The sequence below is a fragment of the Ipomoea nil genome, unplaced genomic scaffold (assembly GCF_001879475.1).
Source record: "Ipomoea nil cultivar Tokyo-kokei standard unplaced genomic scaffold, Asagao_1.1 scaffold0805, whole genome shotgun sequence".
In the NCBI taxonomy this organism is placed as follows: Eukaryota; Viridiplantae; Streptophyta; class Magnoliopsida; order Solanales; family Convolvulaceae; genus Ipomoea; species Ipomoea nil.
The window spans coordinates 440,623-463,474 of record NW_017617233.1 but is presented as its reverse complement, the minus strand read 5'-3'; the positions used below and the strand labels follow the sequence as shown (position 1 = coordinate 463,474).

Here is a 22,852-nt window from a genome sequence, read left to right as displayed (position 1 = left end):
TGAAAGTGATCTTAAATCAAGTCAAAAGTTTTGTTTCGATCATTTTTGGTATCCGAAAAAACTTTTGTTGCTATTTCCGACCACTTTTTGGTATCAACTTGATTTAATATCACTTTCAGGTGGTCGAAAATTCCATAATTTTCAGTAGTGCATAGTAAAGAAAGTATACTTAAACTCTATGTAAATGATTTTGAGTTCAATTCTTGCTAACATTTTATAAGGTCTTCTCTTCTTATGTGAGTTTGTCTCAAACACAGTAATTTATAATTTCTCCCATAAAAAAATATAAATTAGAATAATGGAATAATTTAAACCAAAAGCACTCAAATAGTTGTATGGGCATTCGGTACAAAAAATATGTACAACTGAAAAGTGGGCAAGGTAAAAAAAGTGGAATAAAAAGTAATGACTTGTCAGGCATTGTTGGTTCATGCTGACCAGTCAATTTCAAGTTTTTACCGCACAGTTGGCTATGGTGTCAGGATATGATTACTCAATTGGGAAGATCGGGAATCTTCATAGAATAACTTACAGTAAATTTAAAGGACATTTAAATATAATCAACATGAATATTATATTATAATCAACATCTAATCCATCATGATGAATAATGAACATCTAATGAATCATTATAAGTAATACTATGCTTAAGGGACAACCATAGTCGAATCGGTTGAACAATTAGCTTAATAACCAGACTAGGTTGTTCATAGTTGACCAGTTTAAACTGACAACATTATGAACAACCTAGTCTAGTTTATCTTGTGTTTATTTGCCAGCTAAACCGCATTTTTGAGTAATGCAGACTTAGGCATAGAAGGGTACATATTCCTTTAATAAGCATCAGAAAAACATAAAATTTAGCAGTGGCAGGGCAGTACATTCAGGTGTAACATAGTACAAAACTTGCATTTATTCATAAATAGAATACGGAGTACTCATACAACAATGAACCAACCAATGCATTCCCACATGTATGTTATCTTCGAAAAAATTAAGACAATTGTTCAGACCCTCTCAGTATTCACTGCTGACAGGAAAAAAAAATGGCATTCCTAGCTACCTGTTTGCTGTTATTTCTTAAACAACAGGGACAGGGACGATCCGACACGGTCAAATTTACAGTATGGGGAAACGACTTAAGGTTTCTGAACTATAAATCGAATTGCAGAGTAAATTAAATGAAATCGGGCTGGCCTGTGGACGTTAGGCAACGGTGCCACATGCGGCTGTTGGGGTCGACGCATCTTGCTTGAGAAATTACTTCTGGGATCGGGAAGTAGACATAGTGAGTGTTGCATATTCCCACCGTGATGCCGCTGTATCCAGCAAATGCCCCGTGAACCTGACAAGACCACCAAAATCATAAAACGGTGTAAAAGACAAAATATATTGAGTCGAGTCACAACACCGAATCGAGTAAGGAGGAGGTTAAAGGACTTACAGCATTTTGACCAAGAACGGTGCAGAGAATTCCATCTGATGCATTTGCACGACATGCACGGATCATGTATGTAGGATCGATGTATTTCACATCAGCCGGGACTCCAATCTCCTTGAAATACTTCTTTACCTGGCAAGAAATTATGCAGAGCATTAATACTTCTTTATCTATCAAAATTGCATTATGGAGAAGGAAATTGCATAATAACACTGCATGCCTCAAATTTGGCAACACCAATCTATTACATCAAATAATGGATATCAAAGAGAGAAAGATCGACACAGGTGCAACATCTAACCTCTTGTTGTATATGAACACCTATGTCTCCAAGCACAGCATTTCCAGATGCATCTGTGGCATTTGTTTTCTGAAGGAAACTCTGCAAAGGAAGTTGAATTAAATAGCAAATTAGTATTGCCTCAAAAAAAAAAAAAAAAAAAAAAAAGCAAATTAGTAGATCACATATGAGGTCCAACAGTCATCCTTCCTTAAGCTTGAATGGAAAGAAAAACTATAAATAAATAAATAAATTATCTGTTTCTTTTGTCAAGGGAAAAAAAAAGATATTTCAGAAACTTTGAGATTTTCCATTGGTACTTTGAGCAGAAATATTCTTTTGCTAATGTATCTTGTCCAAGATCAGCTTTACTCAGTAGAACAGTAGTTGTTGCAGATGATTTGATCTTCATCTTTGCTTGTAAGCTTGGTACTAATTTAGTAAGGTCAATTACCTAACCTACCTACTATGTACTAATGCATATCGAATATTAATGGGCTGAAGATAAATGAAATCTCTGCAGAATCCTTAGTGCAGACAACCTTCTGCATAAATTCTCTTCCCTAAAAGGTGAGGGACAAAGTTATTCTCTGAATGAGGGGATAGATTATTCCTCTCATTCTATTCTCATTATATCCCTTTGCATGCAAGACAAAGTTCCGTTTTCCATGGCCAAACCAGTGGAAATAAAATATGACAGGATAGGGACACCCCCAGAATTTTACTATGTATCTTGAACAATGAACATCACAAGATTAATGGAAAACCAAGTTATACTGTTCATCTGACACGGTATCTCATGTACCAAGGACAAAAAAGAAATAAAAGCATAGAATAGTTCACCTGCCCAGCTCCCTCTGCAACACAGAGCACAGCTGAACCCTTCGTCTCAAGAAGATACTTTAGATGTCTGAGTACACCATGAGGTCCATGCAGATTAAAAGGTACCTGGAAATTGCAATAAAAGATGTCTCACCAATGGAGCTATAGATACTATTTTCAATAGAGTATATAATAGGCATACCTCTGGAATCAAGCATATATCAATTTGGCCACTAGCTAGTGATGCGTGCATTGCTATATACCCACTGCTACGGCCCATCAATTTCACAACCCCAATACCATGATAAGCACTATGAGCCTGTCAAAAAAGAAGCAAACCCCAACTCAAAATATTGTGGGAAAGAGTTACAATGTACAGCTTTAATCAAAAGGCCCAAATGGTTGTTAAAGACAAAGAAAGCACACTTCAAAACCATAAGGTCAATTGGGCTTTGTTCAAGAGACAGAATTTTATTTTTTAAAAATGAATTGAGTAATTTGTGGGATAGCATAGAGACATGACTAAATTGATCTTTCAACTGTATTATGGAACTAGTGAATGTAATCATAGTTAGATGCGTAGAACTAAAGTTGTATGAAATTGTCAACAGAATGAAATCAGGAGAATCCTATCATTTAGTATGGAAACAAAGCATAGGAAAACAAGAAACAATTGAAAAGCTTGAAGGATATTCGTGGCAAGTGATACAGTCTGTTATATAAGATGGTGATGGGTCAATACCTCAATGTAAGCAGAATTAATTGCTCTCTGTGCTTCTTCCACTGCGGTATCAAAACCAAAAGTTTTATCCATGAGCAGAATATCATTGTCTATGGTTTTCGGCACACCAACCACAGCCACCTTTAGACGCCTCTTAAGACACTGAACATCAAGTAAAGGAAGGCAAACTAAACAGTTAGTAAACTCTGGTATTATCAAAGTTAAAAGAGTGGCAGCCAAGGATCACCATACTCCAAAAGATGGACATTTAAAATTCCCTGTTTATTCACGGATTAAAAATTTACAAGAACTTTATCCAAGATTGAGTTGAATTCAGTGTAGGTTAACAACCTCATCATGGATAGCATTAGCGCCAGCATGTGTGCCATTTCCACCTAGCACAAAGAGCATATTGATTCCTCTTTGCTGAAACCAAGTAGAAAAGACAAAGTTACTCAACAAAATCATATCTTACAAGGTAGAAATAACATATTTCTCATCAGAAAGTTTATTAAGCACCTCAATACTGTCCACAATGTCAGTGACTGTAGGTCCTCCACGTGAGACTCCTAACAAGCTTCCCCCAGAAAGATGAATGTTTTGAACCACTTTCCTAGATAGCTGGATATCAAGAAATTAATTCTTTGAAAAAAAAAAAAAGAAAAAAAAAACTGTTTCTTTATGTAAACATAAACCAACTCCTATTTTAGGGTCCTTATCCAACATCTAAGACAATTTCTATAAACTTGTAGTGCGTCATAAAATTAAATCTACCATACTTGAAGATATGTTTTGAAAGCAGTAAAAGTATCCGTACTCATCACTATCAACAGTAAGTTCTTGATTGGATAGCAATGCTCAGGTAAATAACATTCAGAAACAACACCGAGAAGAGAGTACTCACAGGCATTTCAGCAAGATCTTCATCAGAAAAGCCACGATATCCAAAGGGAATTCCTACAATCTTCTTCACACCGTATATCTCAAGTGTAATGACTATCTGCAGCCATCATAGTGGACATAATAATAATCAACTTAATAATCTGACTGTTATATGGCTGCATAGGAGGAAATGTCTAGCATAGATTTCTCGTCTCAGAGATGATCACAAATCATGCATCAGTTTTATCTTGCATATAAAACAATTAAATGCAAAATAATCACTCAAATAGGGATGGCAAAAGCACCTATATAGTGTTGTCACCAAGCAACGAAACAAATGGGCTAATAAAAATATAGATGAAATTCTTTTCACTTAATAACTACTGCTTTAGCTCTGGTTGTAAAGATAGATAATCAAAGAATTCAGAAAATAAAACTCATACATGAATCAATCAATTAAGAACAGTAAAGCAGAAATAGTAAATATCATACATGTCTGATGACATCATTGAGACCAGGGCAAAGCCCGCCACAAGTTACAATTGCTGCTTTCACCTCTTCAGGTTTGTAGTATATTTTCTCACGAGGACCAGCACGGTGGACCCTGAGTGAAGATATTGATCAATAAAACAAAGAATTGCATTCCCACATCAGAAATATAGAACTGGAATCTCGAAAGATACATCAACAAAAACCAATTTAAGCATCGACCAATTTTGTTACAGCACTTTTCTTCCCAACACTGACAAGTTAACTAATTTTGAGCTAAACAGAAGCAGAAAGTTTTGAACATTTTTTCTTAAATTGTGCCAGCACCCATTTCCTTATCTATCTTCAACATGACATCAATGCTTTCACTTTCAAGTTTCACAAGATATATATAAATATAGATGAGTTAATTGATAGCATATAATATCCCTCCACTTCAGGTCAAACCAATCTACTGCTTCAAGTCTAACAGAGCATCTAATTTTTGGTATGTCATACAATCTTAGCATGAGAGTGAAGCTTACCATTGTTCCACCCACGTACAGCTAGGATCAATGCACTCAGCACCAGCTGATGTTGGAGAGGAATAATAGATTGTCTGAGGCATTGCATAAGTTCATTAGTCAGAGGCAATTGGGAATATAATTTTGAGAGTTTAATGAGAATATGACAATAAAAATAGATTCAGTCCCAACAAATATTATTTCCAGATTACATGGAAAACAAATATTACATCATGTAACGGAATGATGAGTAGACACCATTAACTGCTATAAGGAATTGGAAATTCAATAGAAACAGAACAGAAACACACCTTAAGAAGCACTCTGTCATCATTATTGATGTATCCCTTCCACTTTTCATCCGAGGGGTACCCTTGTGCAAATTCTTCACTTACAGGCGTCCTAAAATAGAATTGTGCATGTGGAGATCCCCCATAAAAAACAAATAACTAAAAAATTAAACAACGAAATACTATGTAAAGGCCAGGAATTTACCTCATTTTGAGGCAAAAAGTGGAGGGATACGAAACGGCGTCGGGGAAGACATCGGTGATGTGAGGGATATTGAACCGAGACTCGAACTCCTTCTGGTACTTCAACTTCCAATCAGGATCACTAAAGTCAATGCTGCTTTTCGCACTCTCAGCCGCCTTTACTCGAACGGCGCTCAGTCTCCGGCTCGCCGCCGAGCTCCGCCGCAACGGAGTGGAAAACAGATGATTGTGGCGGCAGTGAGCTTTCCTGGCGGGCGGCAGCACTGTTCTCGGTCCGATCACTGAGGAAAGCGACTCCATAGGGAAAATTACAAAGCTTAGTAAACGAAAGTATGAGGAGAGAGAGATATATATATACGCAGTGACAGACGGAGAGGAAGACGACAGAGAAGAGATCGGAGAGCGACGGACAACGAGAGGAGGCCGGTGAAATAATCGTTTTCAACTCCCGATTAAATATTTATAACTATTTTTTTATTCGTGTTGTATCCAATATCAAATAACTCTCATACTCATTCAAATTCTACTCAAACTAAGACAATTATATCAATCAAATATCAACTAGGAAATTTTTTTTTTTTTTTTTTGAATGTATCAACTAGGAAATTATACTATGCATTTATTTTATTTTATTTTATTTTTGCTTTAATGGAATGCAAAAGAAAAAAAAAAAGAAAAATTAATTTGACGATCACTCCAATAGCCTAGTAGACATGTCTAATTTTTTTTTTTGAAAATCTGATAAATAAATTTTAAAAAAATGTCAAAATTATTTTTCTTTTGTCACACAATTTTCTCTTTCTTTCTCGTGTAAAACGCTCCATAAAAATCGCATTAGTCTTGCTTTAATATCTTTTGTCTATAAGAAACATTAACGACTTATGATAACTTGTAATATTAATGATTACAAAAATAATTTCGTAACATTATATATATATATATATATATATATATATATATATATATATATATATATATATATAGCAAATAATAATGAAAGAATAATTTGTCTAATAAATAAAAATTAATTAGATTTTGAGTGGAGTTGGGAGTTAGGAAGGCTTAGTTAGGTAGGATCCGGGAGTAGGTGACTTGGCATGAAAACATATTCTAATCCAAAAATGATACTATATAAAAAAAAAATAAAAATAAAAAAGCCTTGAAATAGTGTGTGTGTGTATATATAAGTATAATTTTATTTTATTTATCTCATTTTATATATCTTATTTTTATAAATAAAAAAGAGTGGTTTAAAACTGTTTTGATTCAATTTTTTTTACTAATTAAAATAGTATTGACGTATAAAATCTATATATTTTAAAATAAATAAAAATAGTTTGTTTTTTAATATAAAGAAAAATAAATAACAACACCGATTATATATTGGCTTAATAGAACCGACTAGATAATAAAAAGCAATCGCTTTGATTCTCTGAGGTGAAGTATCAAACACATACAAGCCAATAAATAGAAACGAATGATTTATAACAGTTCAATTAACATATTGATTAACTTCTCTATGAATATATTTCATCACACTCCATTTTGAGTTCGAAAAAGTATTCCTATAGCATCAACCAAATAAAGACGTTGCTATTTTACTTTATAGAAATACTACATGACATAATGAATATTCAACATAAAATATTACGGAGTAATTGTCAACAAATTGTAACTAAGAGAAAAATAAGATAAATAGAGCAAAAAAAAAGTCAATTATTGAGTTTTTGGGTTCCAAGTAGATAAAGTGAATTAAAAAAGAAAAATAGGGTAATCTCCATTTGGCAACCACCCTGATGCATACAACAGGTGTGCGAGCTTTTCTCAACTTTTCTTTTTTCAGTCTAAGAGCATCTCCAACCCATCTTACTCGAAAACACCAAATTTTTTCAGTAAATGTCACATCAGAAGGAATATTCTCAGCATATTTTCACACCAAATTTTATTCATCTCCAACCCATTTACACCAAAACATCAAAACACCAAACTTTTACACTAAAACAATTTTATTTTTCAATTATTAGTTCAAATTTAGTTAGTTTAATATAATTTAGTTCGAACTTAATTAGTTTAATATAAAATATAATTTGTAATGTAAATAATAATTTTATTTACATTAATTTTTTTATAACATTAATTATTTTAAAAAATCGAATTTAACAATATTTTTAAAAATTTAATTTATTCCACAATAATAACTTTTATTATGTTCTAGTTATGTTTGATATATTCGAAATTTTAATTAATATATATTCAATATTAGTCTTGTTTCGATCGTCTCAATGAGATCTTTAAAATGGTATAATTTTTATTTCATTATACAAACTTTAAATATAAGTATTTAACAAAATAAAAAATTACATATAAAACAAATAAAAGATATATTTGTAATTAGAAAAAGAAAGAAGGGCAAAAGAGTCCATTTTCTCCCCATTCTCCATTTGGCGTGAATGAACAGTGCCACGCCAAATATGGTGCGGCACTGTTCACTAATGCCAAAAGAAATGACGATATGGCGTTATGCAAACACACATTGAAGATCAGAATTTTGCCAAAATGACAAAATGGCGTTAGAATTTGCAGATATGAGACCCCCCTTGGAGATGCTCTAAAAAATCGTGAAAAAACTCAACTTAGTAGAAGAACCGATTTTTTTCCCTAGTTTCTCCTAAATCATATCACGCACTCTCACTCTCACACAAACAAAAAATCCACTCCATACATTTCTTTAAAAGCCCTACCATCATTATTGACTATAGCTTATACTTAATTTCCATCCATGCATTTCTTTAAAAGCCCTACCATCATTATTATTGACTATAACTTGTACTTAATTTCATTGATACAAAGCAACCGTTATCTGTTCATGTATTATGTTTCGAATACTATACTCACGTAAATAATTAACATTTACTCAGTACAATTAATATATTTTTTATACAATAAAATCTTTATTGTGTTTATTTACCAACAATTCGTCATGACAATAAAGATTTTATTGTCAGCCTTCATTGGTTAGTAGAGTTACCACGATTCACCCCTCCATAAGTATTAATGCAATGTACCACAAAATGGGTTGGAGTACTACAAGAATATGGAATCCATGACATATCATGTGAGTAAGAGAGTTGCAGCCGAAAATTGAAAAGTTGGTATCATCATATTCTTTAAGATGTCAATTTAAAGTAGGGAAACTTTTGCAATTTGTGTGAATATGGATGAGTCAATATCTAAAAAGATCAGATTGCAACATGATAATAAAGATTGAGATATTAATAGTTGGAACTGAAGATTGGCCCACCTATAATGGGCTTAAAGTTTCAACCCAATAATTTATATGCACTCAATAGATCTATTACCAACTAGATTAGGCCCAATGAAAATTATTTGAACCTATGGCCCATCAAGTGGATGCCCAATCATTATTGTGTGAATCGTGGTTCACATAGTGTGTGGATCAGGCTCAAAGACATATAAAACACATTATTCTAACTCATAAAATATATTATCTTACCCCAGAAATTCAATCGTTATATCCTACACCACGGCGCACATAGCACTGTGCGCCGCGCCTCCCAAAACGACGTCGTTTTGGGGTAGTGTTGGGAGGCGCTGTAGGAAGTTGCTGAGATTATGTGTATTTATTCACAACGTTATGTGTATTTGTTCACAACGTTATGTGTATTGGTTCATACAGTTATGTGTATTTTTTTATACAATTATGTACATTCTTTTTATACAATTATGTACATCCGAATCAGAAAATTTGTGTGTATTATGTTAAGAGTTGATGTGTATTGTGTTAAAAGTTTATGTTTATTATGTATTATGTTAGATTATGTGTATTATCTTTTAAAAAGAGTATGTATATTTTGCTATATAATTATGTACATTCATGTATAACATTATGTGTATTCTAGTATAACATTATGTACATTCTTGAACAGCGGTTTTTTTTTTTTAAAGAAAAAACTACTGCCATTCACTGGGGCGGGAAATTTCAAAAAAAAAAAAAAAATAATTAAAACGACGTCGTTTTGCATCTGGGCGCATAGTGCAACGCGCGCCGTGGTGTAGGATATAAATTGCTCCAGAAATTTCATTATTCTAACACATAAAGTACATTATACATTATTCTAACTCATAAAATACATTATCTTATCCCAAAATGTTCATTATTCTAACACTCGCGCGAAACAAAGGATTTTTTTTTTTTAACATCAAAACGACGTCGTGAATGCTCTGTGGTCCATACAACTGTGTAGACCGTAATTTGCCGTGGATGCCCTTAGTTTGTTGGATGACAAATTAGGTACTTAATATACCAAATGCACTCTATGCTCTTTTTTTTTTTTATAACTAAGGTTCTCTAACTTTGTCAAATTATATCTTGATTTTTATGAATCAACACTTGTGCAAACAAGGAGGCTAACTCAAATTCAAACCTTTAATATTGGACAGTAATCGAATCCCCACCTTGTTACTGAATGCAAATCTTATGTAAAACTTCTCATTCACTAGACTAATTCCTTGGTACTATGCAAAAAAAAAAAAAAAAAAGAATTTCATTTATTGTGACTCTAACGGAGACTTTCATTCACTAGATAAATCCTCAATTTTTATAAGAGGGGGGTTGTTCTCATTTTAACCCATCCCAATATATATACTGATCTTAGCCACCCATCAAGATTCATCAATGGTTGATGATTTTAGTAAAAAAAAAAAAATGAGATCAATTTTATAATTATTACAAATTTTCAAGTTTGTAATATTTTATAAAACAAATATCACTCTTTTTTTTCTTTTTTTTTTTTTCTATTTTGATCTTATTTATCAGCAAACCTCAATCGTTGATCTATCAAAAGGGATGGATCATATCAATCATCACATTTTACCTAGGAGTATAATCTCACCTGAATCCATATGTATATATGTGTGTGTGTGTGTGAGAACCTATATTAATATGTGAACCTGATAATCAATTTGGACCCTTTATCTAGATTAGTGGACGGTGCATGCCATCTATAACACAATGCACACACGTTGTGCACCTTGCTCTGTGTTGACTTTTTTCGTGCACCATGTTCTCATTCGTTGGATGATGCAACATCAAGTGTGTGTACATCAAATGTGTGTACAGGTTCTCAGGTTCACACAATTAGATAGGAATATACATTCAGTTAACCGAACCGTTTCAACCAAAATTGTTAAAATTTTAATCGCTAATCAAACTGAACGTTGTATTACCGAATTAATCGAACTGAAGTTTTGTTCGATTAACCGATTGCCGATTAACAAAAGTTTTTCAAACTAAATTTTTAAATCCTTAGTCCATAGGGATTTCATTATTTTGAAAATAGAAATAAGGAGTAACATTTTTTAAAATTCCTATACTAGTATGATGTGGAGACGGGTATGCCCCACCCGGTTGACCTCCCTGAATTCTTCAGATGCCTTCCTTTTGCACTCTTTAGCTTTTTAATTTTTATATTGGCGTTGAAATTGGGTGTTGTCTTTGGAATATTCTATCATATTTCTATCACCTGATGAGTTTTGTGATGTTGGAAATTAAAACGTGGCAAATACTTTTAAGTACAACACTTACCATAAATAAATAAGCTTAAAGCGTCATTAATTAATTAAAATTAGTGGTACTTAAAGTATCCTTATAAGATTTATCCATGTCAAAAAGATTTTCTGACTTTGACTGAAGTAAACGGGCGGCATGCAGCCCAATAAGTTTAAAACTAATAAGAGAACTTTCTTCCCAGCCCCTACTTTTAATTTACACAAAAACTCGCACTTAGTATCTCAAAGCATATTATGAATAAAATTTGTTTTCTTATCCCAAAATGCTGAATCTCCAACCCTAAGGCCCCCCACACTCCGACCCGACGACAGAGAATGTGGGAGGATGTAAATCAATAAAATTTGTTTTCTGATCGAATTGATCAGTTAAGAACTAAGAGAACATGCGAATTAACTAACCAGCTCAAACTATTTGATTTACAAGAAAAAACATTGTCATATAGTCAATTTTGACTTATTTGACTACTATTAATTGTTTGATTTAGTTAAAATATCAATATAAATGTTTGGTTAATTAACTTTTTGTAAGTCCAAAATGCTAAAATTCAAAAAGCTACTCCAAGCAACTTTTTCAATTAACTTTTTGAGAAAAGAAATTATATCAAACCGATATCAGCTAACAACTCATTTACCCAACACTTTTCTACAATCAGCTAATGTTATTATCAACTATTTATACTCTCTAATTAACACAAACTAACAGCTAACCGCCATTTTACCGAATAGGACCATTGTCTTTTGATCTTAGCCCATTAACCGACTCAAATTAAACTTAAAATTTTATGATTATAAATTTAAACCAATTACCTAACTAACCAAGAGTTATCCCAATCGCTCCTCCTGATATGAGGGATCCAAAATCATAATAGAGAAAATTAGCCAAAAGGAGAAAGAAATTCATAGATAAACCTCAGAAGATATATAGATCGGAGCTGATCGGAGATAGCAAACATGCATCTCCGGTTTACTCCACACAACGATAAGGCATATATATATACTCACACTTTACATGCATAAAAAAAAAAAAAAAAAAAAAAAAAAGAAGAAGAAGAAGAAAGAAAAACAGACATCATATATATCGTTTCCGCATTACTTGATTATTGTTTCTCCATCGGTTTTCGGGTGTACCGTGTACGTGAAATTAAAGCGCTTAATCAGAGTGCCGGCGTTTAGTAGCCGGGGGCAGGAGCGCTGTCACTGGACTGAGCATCGATCATCGACCGGCGGCGAGCGCTCGGAGTCTCATGATAATTCTGTAAGGTGGGAGACGTCGGAGTGGCAACAGCAGCGCCGCCGTAACTGGACTCAAGTTTGGGCATCGTCGACCGGAGGGCGCTCGGAGGAGTGTCGATCTGTGAGCGGGGAAACCTCCGCGTTGCAACTGCCGGAGATATGATCAACCCGGCAACGAGGATAGTGAAGAAGAAGAAGAAGAGGGAAGAAGAGAGTTTGATACCAAAAATAGCCATCAGGTACTACGTAGTATCTTTGTTGTTTTTTTTGTTTTTTTTGTTTTTTTTTTGGTTGGCAATTCCCAAGGCATTAAATAGAGGGGGGAGATTTGCTTGATTGAGTAACCATCCAATCATTTAATGCCACGTTAAATGACCACACACAATATTACATGATAACCATTTTGACTATGGATAGCATAAACCAATTCTATAGTGGTTTATCTTTTTGGTCATTTGCTAGAGTCAAAAAATAGGTTTTATCGTGGTGTTTTTTCAATTTGAACCGATCAACTAGGTAAAATATAAGTTGATTTATTTCATTGTGGTAATTTGTCGGTTAGGGTTACAAAGCGAGCTTTACTTTGGACGCTTTCTCACTTTGAGCTAAATAGTAAGCTATGAGCAAAATTAACTAGTTTATCTTATTGTGGTTATTTGTCACCTAGGGTTATAAGGCGGACTTTATATATCTAGAGCGCATGCACTTTCATGTAGCAGATGTGCATTCCAAGTTACAAGATGAGTTTCACACATAATGCACTTTTAGATAGCGGTTGAGGACTTTTTTGTAAATTAAAAAAATAAGAATTAACCAATTCATGATTGCTAATAAATAAAAATAATTTTATTTTCATGCCAGAAAATGAACATTAGGAGGGAAAATTAAAAGAGAAAAGTATAATATATTATTCATGAATTCCAAATCTATTTACAACCACACATACCTGGGAGATAGATTTGCCACCCTTACTATGATTAACAAAACAAAATTATAAATTTATTTTGAATTAATTAACTAGTTGAGTGGTGTTTGATGGGAAATATACATTAATTGTGTTCAAAATGTGCGAACATTTGATTACACCCTCTTTTATGATCCCTTCTATATTATATTCTTGTCCAACCTGTTGCCACTTTTACATTAAAAAAAAAAAAAAATTGATCTTTTTGTTTCTCAACATTCATGTGAATACTAATAACACCTATTGCAAATGTAGCATTTCGAAAAAAAAAAAAAGGTCTTAAAACGATAAACGAGTGGATGAAGCATGACTTTCGTATCAAAAGGTCGGTCACGACTTTAATTCTTGTCATCACCTTTTCGATCAAGGGTGTTGTATAAGATATTCTTAGTACTATTTGGCCCGTTGCACAAGGGTACGGTCTTCCTGATGCAATTTACCTTTCTTATGTAGCTTGCGTGTTATTACAGAGGAATGTGGTTTATTCAATGCACACCATTCTCGAGTAATAGGGATTGTGATTTTTTTTTATAATAATAATAATAATAATAATAATAATAATAATAATAATAATAATAATAATGATGATGATGATGAGGATGATGATGATGTGCCACGAATACATCTCAGTCATTTTACATTATGAATATACATTTCAATCCTACAAGATTAAGTTTATATTTACCTAGAAACATAAAGGGAGTATTATGTAAATAAAGGCAAAGACTTTATTTCCACTTTAATTATTTGTAGTCCCACCAAGTTTGTCACATTTTGAGTAAGTCTATATTTAACTAGAAACATCTGATTAAAAAAGAAAAAAAAAAAAGAAAAAGAGAGAGAGAAACATTTTATACTGAAAGTGGTCCTAGTTCTGCCATCTCCAGTAAGGTATTTCATAGCCATCTTGCAATCAGTTTCAAGCAGAACTCTTTGAATTGAAAGGGTACATACTTTGCCTAAATAATTTTACGACCTTAATTGATAAATAGTCACAGAAAAATAAATTAATATAGATTATTTATAAATAATTTGCTTAAATCGAGAAGATTAATAGGAGTCGAATTTGGAACCTCGTGTACCATTCTATCCATGAACCAACCGCTTCGTATAGTCATCCAATTCAAGCTAGTTTGATTTAGAATTAATTTCAGAAATAGTCATTCGATTATTGACTTTTACCAATTTCTGTTATTGACTTTTAATTTGACCAAAATTAGTCCCTTAACTATTGATTTTGTTCTAATTTTAGTCATTTAGTTAACTCTCCGTTAGATAGGTGTTAAAATTGAGGCAAAAATATAAAACCAAATCATTTAACATACATTTTCTTCTTCAATTTATTTCTCCTCCATCACAAGATCATATTTTGAACCAAATGTGTTGCCATTTCTTCCTCATTTATTCTCCATAGCTATAAGATAAAATCATGTGATATGTAGGGACCATTGTGTTGTTTTGAGAGTTGGGTAGACTTGTTGAACATGACAATACAATGCATGACGTGTAAATTAACATTTGAATGTTTGCTAGTTGTTTGGACATAATACTTTATGTTGAATAAGTATACACATCTCTGTTGAATTCATTATTCATCAATCCCAGCCCATCCTCGTAAACTTATACTTCGATTTGCGGGGCAATTAAAACTAGGATTCTAGAATTTGATTAAGGAATTCTTGATTTTATTTGATAAGAAACGGAGATGAAAAGAAAAATAATCCTTGATTTTATGTGATAGTTATGGAGAAGAATTGAAGAAGAAATGACAAAATATTTGGTTCAAAATATGATCTTGTGAGGGAGGAAAAACAAATTTGAGAAGAAAAGATTAAAAGATTTAATTGTATATTTTTGCCCTCAATTTTAACACCTATCTAACATAAAGTTAACTCCCAAACGGTTGATTTTGTTTCAATTAAACCTTTAATTTACAACATTTTTTATACTTTATTATATAATTATATCTTTATTAAAACATGTCACGTCCACAACGTGCAGTGGTGTACTAAATACCAAAATAAATACGAATTTAGTAACAAATTAAAGAGAAATAACTTAAATATATATCAATAAATTTCAATATTTTTACATACAAAAATTCGTTAATAAATAAATAATTTATTTACAGTTTTTATTTTCTGAATATAAATCTAATTTTTCTTAAAATAACTAGCTTCTTCGGGTTAGAGATGTTTGGGTTATCGGAAGTCTGTCACCATCTATCCGCCATGGAAGTCGGCACCGTCTTTAAGCTGTCAAGAAATGGACACCATTGAAGCTGACATAGTGTTGTCCAATCACCTTGAAGCTGTCTTCTTATTAGATTGTTACACTCATAAAATACTACATTTACTCACATTTTTTACTCTTAACTTTTACTCATTCTCACAAATTCTTGATGTAGACACCTTTCCAGGGACCCAAATAACAAAAATAACTAATCTGTGTTTGCCGTAAATCATGATATAAATTCTTTCAAAGTTCGAGATTTCAGTCAGTGATAGACAGGAAGCCTTCAAGCATCCGAAATACGCCGGGATTGTAAATGACATAGCGTTCCTAATAAAAAAATGACGACATGTCATGAAGTAAAAATGATGGAGTAGAATTTGTGAATACACGTAATAGAACTCGTTACATTGCGCGATAGTATGAGTCTTTTACTTCCTGATATGACAGATAATGATAAATTATTTTTCATGTGAGTTCCAAAAAAAATATCTACATCAAAAATTTGAAAATAAGAGTAGAACTTTAGAATAAAATGAACACTTCAAAAATTTTGAGGGAAGGTATCGTGCAACTTGCAAAGTGAGAGCATTAAAGTGATTTGATAAACATTTTTCTTCAAATGTTGGAGTGAGAACTGCTCTATAACTTTTTCAAATTTTACATTTTGCAAACTCAATAACATTTTGACATAGTTGATAACCAGATTGTTAGTGTAATTATAATATCAAATATTTAAGTAAGAGTTAAATTTTGTGCGTGTAATTTGAGACAAATTGAACCAAATGACTCGTGGTGCACTGATATTTGATTGCTCCCTTATGTGGGAGGTCTAAGGTTCATAGATTACTGTGTATGCATGTGGGTATCCCCTTCTTCTGTAATAAAAAAAAAAAATTGAGACAAATTGAAATTAACAAAAGATTGGAGTCGTTAAAAACGTTGACGGAAATCAAAACTGATTTTTTCATTTTCATTCATTCTGGATATATAGTTCAATTGTTTTTTTAAAGTCGAACACACATTTTTACTCAAAACGATGTCGTTTTTGCAACCGTGTGCACCACAGTTACACAACATAATTTGCCAAAAGATTGAGATCTTAATAGTTAGACTTGAATTTCGGCCCATTTAAATGGGCCTAAAGTTTCAACCCAATAACATATATGTACTCAATGCCTCGGTGGATGTATTACCACCTAGATTGCAATCGTTATGCTGTGCATCCGTATGCACCGTGCATGGTGCATACGGATGCCAAAACGACGTTGTTTTATTAAAAAATGCGTGTCTTTCCTTTAAACAAAATTCAGGTTCGATTCCCAGCAACAACATTATAATGTTCATTTATTCTGGAATTTTAGTTCATAGATTAAGGAATTATAGTTCATTGATTATGGAATTATAGTTCATCGATTATGGAATTGTAGTTCATCGATTCTGAAATTTTAGCTTATAGATTATGGAATTTTAGTTCATTCATTCTGGAATTTTTAGTTCATAGATTAGATTATGGAATTATAGTTCATCAGATCAATTATGGAATTATAGTTCATTGATTATGGAATTTTAGTTCATATGTTGTTGCTGGGAATCGAACCTGATTTTTTTTTTTTAAGGGGAGACGCGCGTTTTATTAAAACAACGTCGTTTTTGCATCCGTATGCACCATGTGCATGGTGCATACGGATGCACAACATAATTTGCCCCTAGATTGGGACCAATGTAAAAATTGAACCAGTGGCCCATCAAGTGCATATAATTTCTTGTAGAGATTTCAACTTTGGCAAATTATACTGTGAGCACATGCCCACCTTGCAAGGTGGGCACGATTCCATATTCATAATTTTTATACTGTAGATTCATAATTTCTATACTGTAGGTTCATAAAATTTATACTTTAGATTTCAATTGTTGAACTCTGTTTTCACAAATCAGAGAACTATATGTTCATAATTTGATAACTATACAGTTTAGAAATTATGAATTTATAGTACAGAAATTATGAATATACAGTACAGATATTATGAATTTGCAATATAGAAAAATTATGAATCTACTGTATTTAAATTATGAATCTATGGTTTAGAAATTATGAATCTAAAGTATAAATTTTATGAATCTACAGTATAGAAATTATTGATCTACAGTATAAAAATTATGAATGTACAGTATAGAAATTATAAATATGAAATTGTGCCCACCTTGCAAGGTGGACATGTGCTCACAGCGTAACGTTCCAGGCAAATTAATATGTAATTTTATGGTTTTCACAAAGTCGGGCAATCCAAAAGAATCTTTGTGTGTCACCTTTGGTCGTGTGTTGCATGGAATGCAATGATTTTCATTTGTAATGTTTAGAGTAGAAATTATTGTGGATGTGAATAAAGTGTAATGCAATATATAATTGGTGCATATATTCCATTAGTATTGCTAGTCAACGTTGCACCATAGCTAAGTGATGAAGGTAGGCAGGGTCCAAATTCTATGGTAAAATCATAATAGGTTGATGACTAAAATCATTCTTTCTCCATTTTTGAAATTTAATCTTAATTTCGCCCCACCTACTCACATACAAAATTAAAAACCCGGCCTATATATATATATATATATATATATATATATATATATATGAAATGGTTCATGTGCGTGGAGAGGTTTTCGTGCGGTTATGCGAAGGAACGCATCTTAAGTATTAAAATGGTGTATCTTAAGTACACAACCCACGTACCTTAAGCACACAAACAACACACCTTAAGAACACAAACCACGCACATTAAGCATACAACAAAGCATCTTAAGAACACAGACCAGGTTTTAAAAATGGTTCACTTTAAGTTTCACACAACTGACGCACCTTAAGGAGGAAAACAACGCACATTAAAAAACACACGCACCTTAAGTTTCAACAACTACTCACATTAAACACAAACCCACGTTCCTTAAGCACAAAACTCACGCACCTTAAGCATAAAACACACGCACCTTAAGCACAAAACTCACGCACCTTAAGCACAAGACACACGCAACTTAAGTACAAAACTCACGCACCTTAATCCCAAAAATCACTCATCACCTTAAATTTGACCTAGATGCAAAAATTACCAAATTGCCACCGCGATTTTTTTTTTAAAAAAAAATTTTAATAATCTTGAACGTTGATTTAAGCAAGATCAATGGCTCAGATTTAATTGTACAACTGCAAGGGAACTTATATATATATATATATATATATATATATATATATATATATATATATATATATATATATATTAAACAAGTTAAAATTAAAAAGAATGGAGGGGATTCCTAGAGTTTTGGTTTCTACCTAAAATTGGTATTTGCATTCTAGTCTCTAGAGGACAAAAACCCAAAACCCAAACAAAAATGGACAAAACAAAATAACGGTAGAAAACATAACAAATACGTACAAAAAAATTCTAGATTTAAAGATAAAAATGAAGATAAAATAACTAACCAAATATTATATTACCACATAAACAAATAGATATTTTGAGAGAAATATAACATTGCTTTTAATTAAAAGAGATCATTTTTAAAGCTAAGCGTTATATTCTAACAAAAATAAGAATGCTATAATAAGTTTCCCTTAACAATGTGCATCCAAAAAAAAAGGGCATAGAAGTGTGATATATGCAAATTTAGCATAGACATGAGTGCACTAAATTCAAGTGCAGTGGCAATGATTTCAATACCAAAGTTATTGAATCAACTTTTGTAGTAAACTAAAGAAGAAGTACCCATTAGGGAAACTTAGCTAACCTTAACAATAATAATAAGCAACAACATAAAACCCATCCACATGCCTTCATAAAGTGAATGTAGATTAGGTTTGTTTTTTAAGATAAGCAATGTACATGTGATTAAAGTGGAAAGGGTAGTGTCTCTACCATACATACACTCCTTTCTAAAGATGATGAGGGTAGTACAAAAAGGACACATGCCCGCAATTGCTCAATGCATAATATAATGCAACGACTAATAATTAGTGTATAGTAACCTTCAAAAAAAAAATAATTAGTGTATAATAGGTATACACTGTAGTTTTACTTCAACACAACTACAATTTTATATCAATTCAATTGCATTTTCATTTGATAATATAATAAAAATAATACGTGAGACAGTGCCGGTTTAGATACACTATAGTGTCTGTCGTTTTGGACCATGGTCTATAAAACTTTGTGGACCGCGGTCCACAATATAATTGCTGGATACTACTTGATCATCCCTCCAACGTTTTATCAATTTCCAGTTATCATTGAGGATTTTCTAATGTATAGTCATTCTTAAAGATCATTTAGTATCACATTTACACATAATTAGTTGACTAAAAGTGTCATTTATTAACAAATTTACAAATAAATGGGTTGTTTTGCAATATTCAATACATCTATTAGTATAAACAAATTTGGCCCGTAAATGAGTTTTCAACAAAGTATAATCCACATGTAGTAGTGTACTACATTTCAATATTTTTGTTTGCATTTGATTTCAAACTAATACTTAACTATTACATAGTGTTGCACTATTTGTTATTGTCATTCTATAAGAAATTTGGAGATATATTTACTTCTAGAATATATAATTAATATAGAGTAATAATGTTCATCAGTCATGGGGTACGGTGTTTTGCGCAATAGGCATACTTGTGACTAGTAATAATATAAATACATTTTCTTTTACTAAAAAAGAAGATTCGACTTTTACCATACAGAGAGATTGCTACTTTTCCAGAATACTTACAAAGCAAATTACGGATCACAATCAAATACACTGAGAATTAATATAATACTAGCTAGTAGATCGTACACAATCACTTGTCATATTTTTGTAATTTTGTCCAATAATACATCCCTTGTGACACTTTACATATTATTTTTGAGTACTATGAGTTGATTAAACATACATGTCACCCTCTTTTCCCTCCAATTTTAATCAAATTTGAGAAAATTCATTCAAAACAAGTGCAATCTTCTCAAGGGAATTCTAGGCTCAATCTTTATATACTACGAGTATATAATCACTTTTTAGTTTGGATTTTGAAAATTTATAATTTTCTTTCCGTTATAATGGAGAATGACTAAAAGTTGAATGAAGAATCAAGAGTGACATGAATATAATAGATTAATAGTTGAAGACTAAAATTAATTAAGTGACAAATATAATGAGCTTTTTTGTGTGGATGATATTTAGGATAATCTGAGTTCGATTCTTACCAGTGACAATTCCCTTTCGACCAACTCTTATATCTCGCGAAATCGGACGGACGAGATTAATCGAGTGTAGTGGACCCGGACCATAACACAGGCGGAGATAGACACCCCCACAAAGTGAGATAGCTAGAGAGGGACATGTAGGAATATTATAATGCAGAAGACTCTTGTGTTGCAGTAGTGCCCACATGTTCCCTTTGGAACATTAAAAAAGAAAAAAGTAATGACAAGAAGGGTTGGAAAACAAAATAAAATATATAAAATAAAAAATATAAAAAAGAAAGGAATTGGAGAATCAAGCTTTGGATCTATTGGCTTTCTTGAATATGGACTTTACCCACATTTGGATTCGAGTTTTTTTTTTTTTTTTTTTTTTTTTTTTCCTGTGAATAAGCACACTAGAATACTATATAGTATTACTGTTATGTTACTGTTCCAGACATCATCTGATTTTCAAAACACAATTTTCCTTCCCAAGAGAACAATATTCTATATCATATATAGTAAAGTGATAATACATAACATGGAAAATGACAACAACAAGATTAGCCAGAAAAATGCAAAGAGCCAGATTTCATCAAACCCCTTCCCTAGGTGCACTGCAGACAACCTCAATCATGCACAAGAATTACTCAATTACTATTTTAATTCAACAACATTAGAACATCATGCTGCTAAAATAATATTAGACTAGAGATTGTGATTTCATGTATATACATAACTATATCTCTAGTTGTTCCCAAAACAAACATAGTATTGTGTTCGGAACAATCCTAGCGAAGTTGGTCAAAAGTTAGTTTCGTAACTATAAAGTTTAAAGTTCGATCTACTTCCCGTGGGAATTATTTATTGATCTTTTGTTTTGAGCCGGTCAGCTATAACAGCTTAAAGTAGCTAGTTTATCTCATTTTGGTCCTTTGCTGATTATAGTCATAAGATGGGCTTTTATCCAGAGTGAACATCTGAACAAATAATAGTATTGTGTTTCAATCCATGCATGATTATGGTTCCTAGGTGAACTACTATGTTGGAACTTGGAATTAAACCCCTACCCATCAAACCCCTACTCATCAAAGCCTAGTTAGTTTGGAAGGTTTAATTTAATTCCTACCGCACAATTGGCCGAAACTACTATATTTGAATTATACCCGACCCAACATATCAAAGCCTAGTAAATTTGGAAGGTCTGATTCTTATTGAACAACCCGTCAAGACTATTGTGTTGGAATTATACCCCGACCCATCAAAGTCTAGTCAGTTTGGAAGGTTTAATTTGATTCCTACTGAACAACTGGCTGAGACTACTATGTTTGAATTATACCCGACCCGTCAAAGCCTAGTCAATTTGGAAGGTTCGATTTCTATTGGACAACTCGCCAAGACTACTGTGTTGGAATTATACCCGACCCATCAAAGCCTAATTAATTTGAAAGGTTTGATTCATACAAAACAATTGGTCGAGACCACTATGTTGAAACTATGCCTCGACTCATCGAAGCCTGCTAGTCAGTTTGGAAAGTTTCATTCCGAACAATTAGTCAATCATTTGACATCGTAGTTACATTTGTAACTCACTTACCAATTATCTCAAATTACTAGGTTTTTCCTCCTAGATTTGGTGGCATAGACTATAGATAGCTAATGCAACTTATCAAGAAAGAGGTGAAGAGATGCAAGAAATGAAGTGGAAATTACCCACTCAAACACACACACATATATATACAGCTTTATTAACAACTCAGAAGAAAGGAATAGATGTGGGGAGCTTTAAGCCTTTAATTCCATCAAACAATTAAAGCAGAAAGAAGGCTAGCTACTAGCAGTATTCCCATAGAGTGCCATTACTACTGCATCTACCTTAGTCATTCACTTCATCACTTCCTTGTCCACCATTGAAGTGAGGGGAAAGAAATTAAAGAAAGAAATGCAAAGAAAGGTACATTTCAATGAATTCTGACTCTGAAA

The 22,852-nt window shown here is 32.5% G+C and overlaps 1 protein-coding gene across 1 annotated transcript; it reads right to left on the bottom strand.

The window, feature by feature from the left end:
- Nucleotides 1-890: 890 nt before the first annotated feature.
- Nucleotides 891-6,086, bottom strand: LOC109177825 (ATP-dependent 6-phosphofructokinase 5, chloroplastic). The gene is made up of 13 exons (XM_019327295.1): nt 5,634-6,086; nt 5,450-5,540; nt 5,160-5,233; nt 4,639-4,750; nt 4,169-4,264; nt 3,784-3,885; nt 3,616-3,690; nt 3,286-3,426; nt 2,746-2,862; nt 2,565-2,669; nt 1,743-1,823; nt 1,445-1,573; nt 891-1,345 (listed from the first exon to the last, which is right to left on the bottom strand). Exons 1-13 carry the CDS (start codon nt 5,930-5,932, stop codon nt 1,178-1,180), a joined length of 1,590 nt encoding a protein of 529 aa, XP_019182840.1. The 5' UTR covers nt 5,933-6,086; the 3' UTR covers nt 891-1,177.
- Nucleotides 6,087-22,852: the final 16,766 nt, after the last annotated feature.

Bases quoted from the DNA above. Each gene is read 5' to 3' on its own strand.
- LOC109177825 (XM_019327295.1), bottom strand. From the start codon at position 5,932: ATGGAGTCGCTTTCCTCAGTGATCGGACCGAGAACAGTGCTGCCGCCC. The intron at 4,265-4,638 runs GTATGATATTTA...TGATGGCTGCAG, and splicing joins TCAATGATGTCATCAGACAT to ATAGTCATTACACTTGAGAT. The intron at 3,886-4,168 runs GTGAGTACTCTC...CTTGATATCCAG, and splicing joins AAGATCTTGCTGAAATGCCT to CTATCTAGGAAAGTGGTTCA.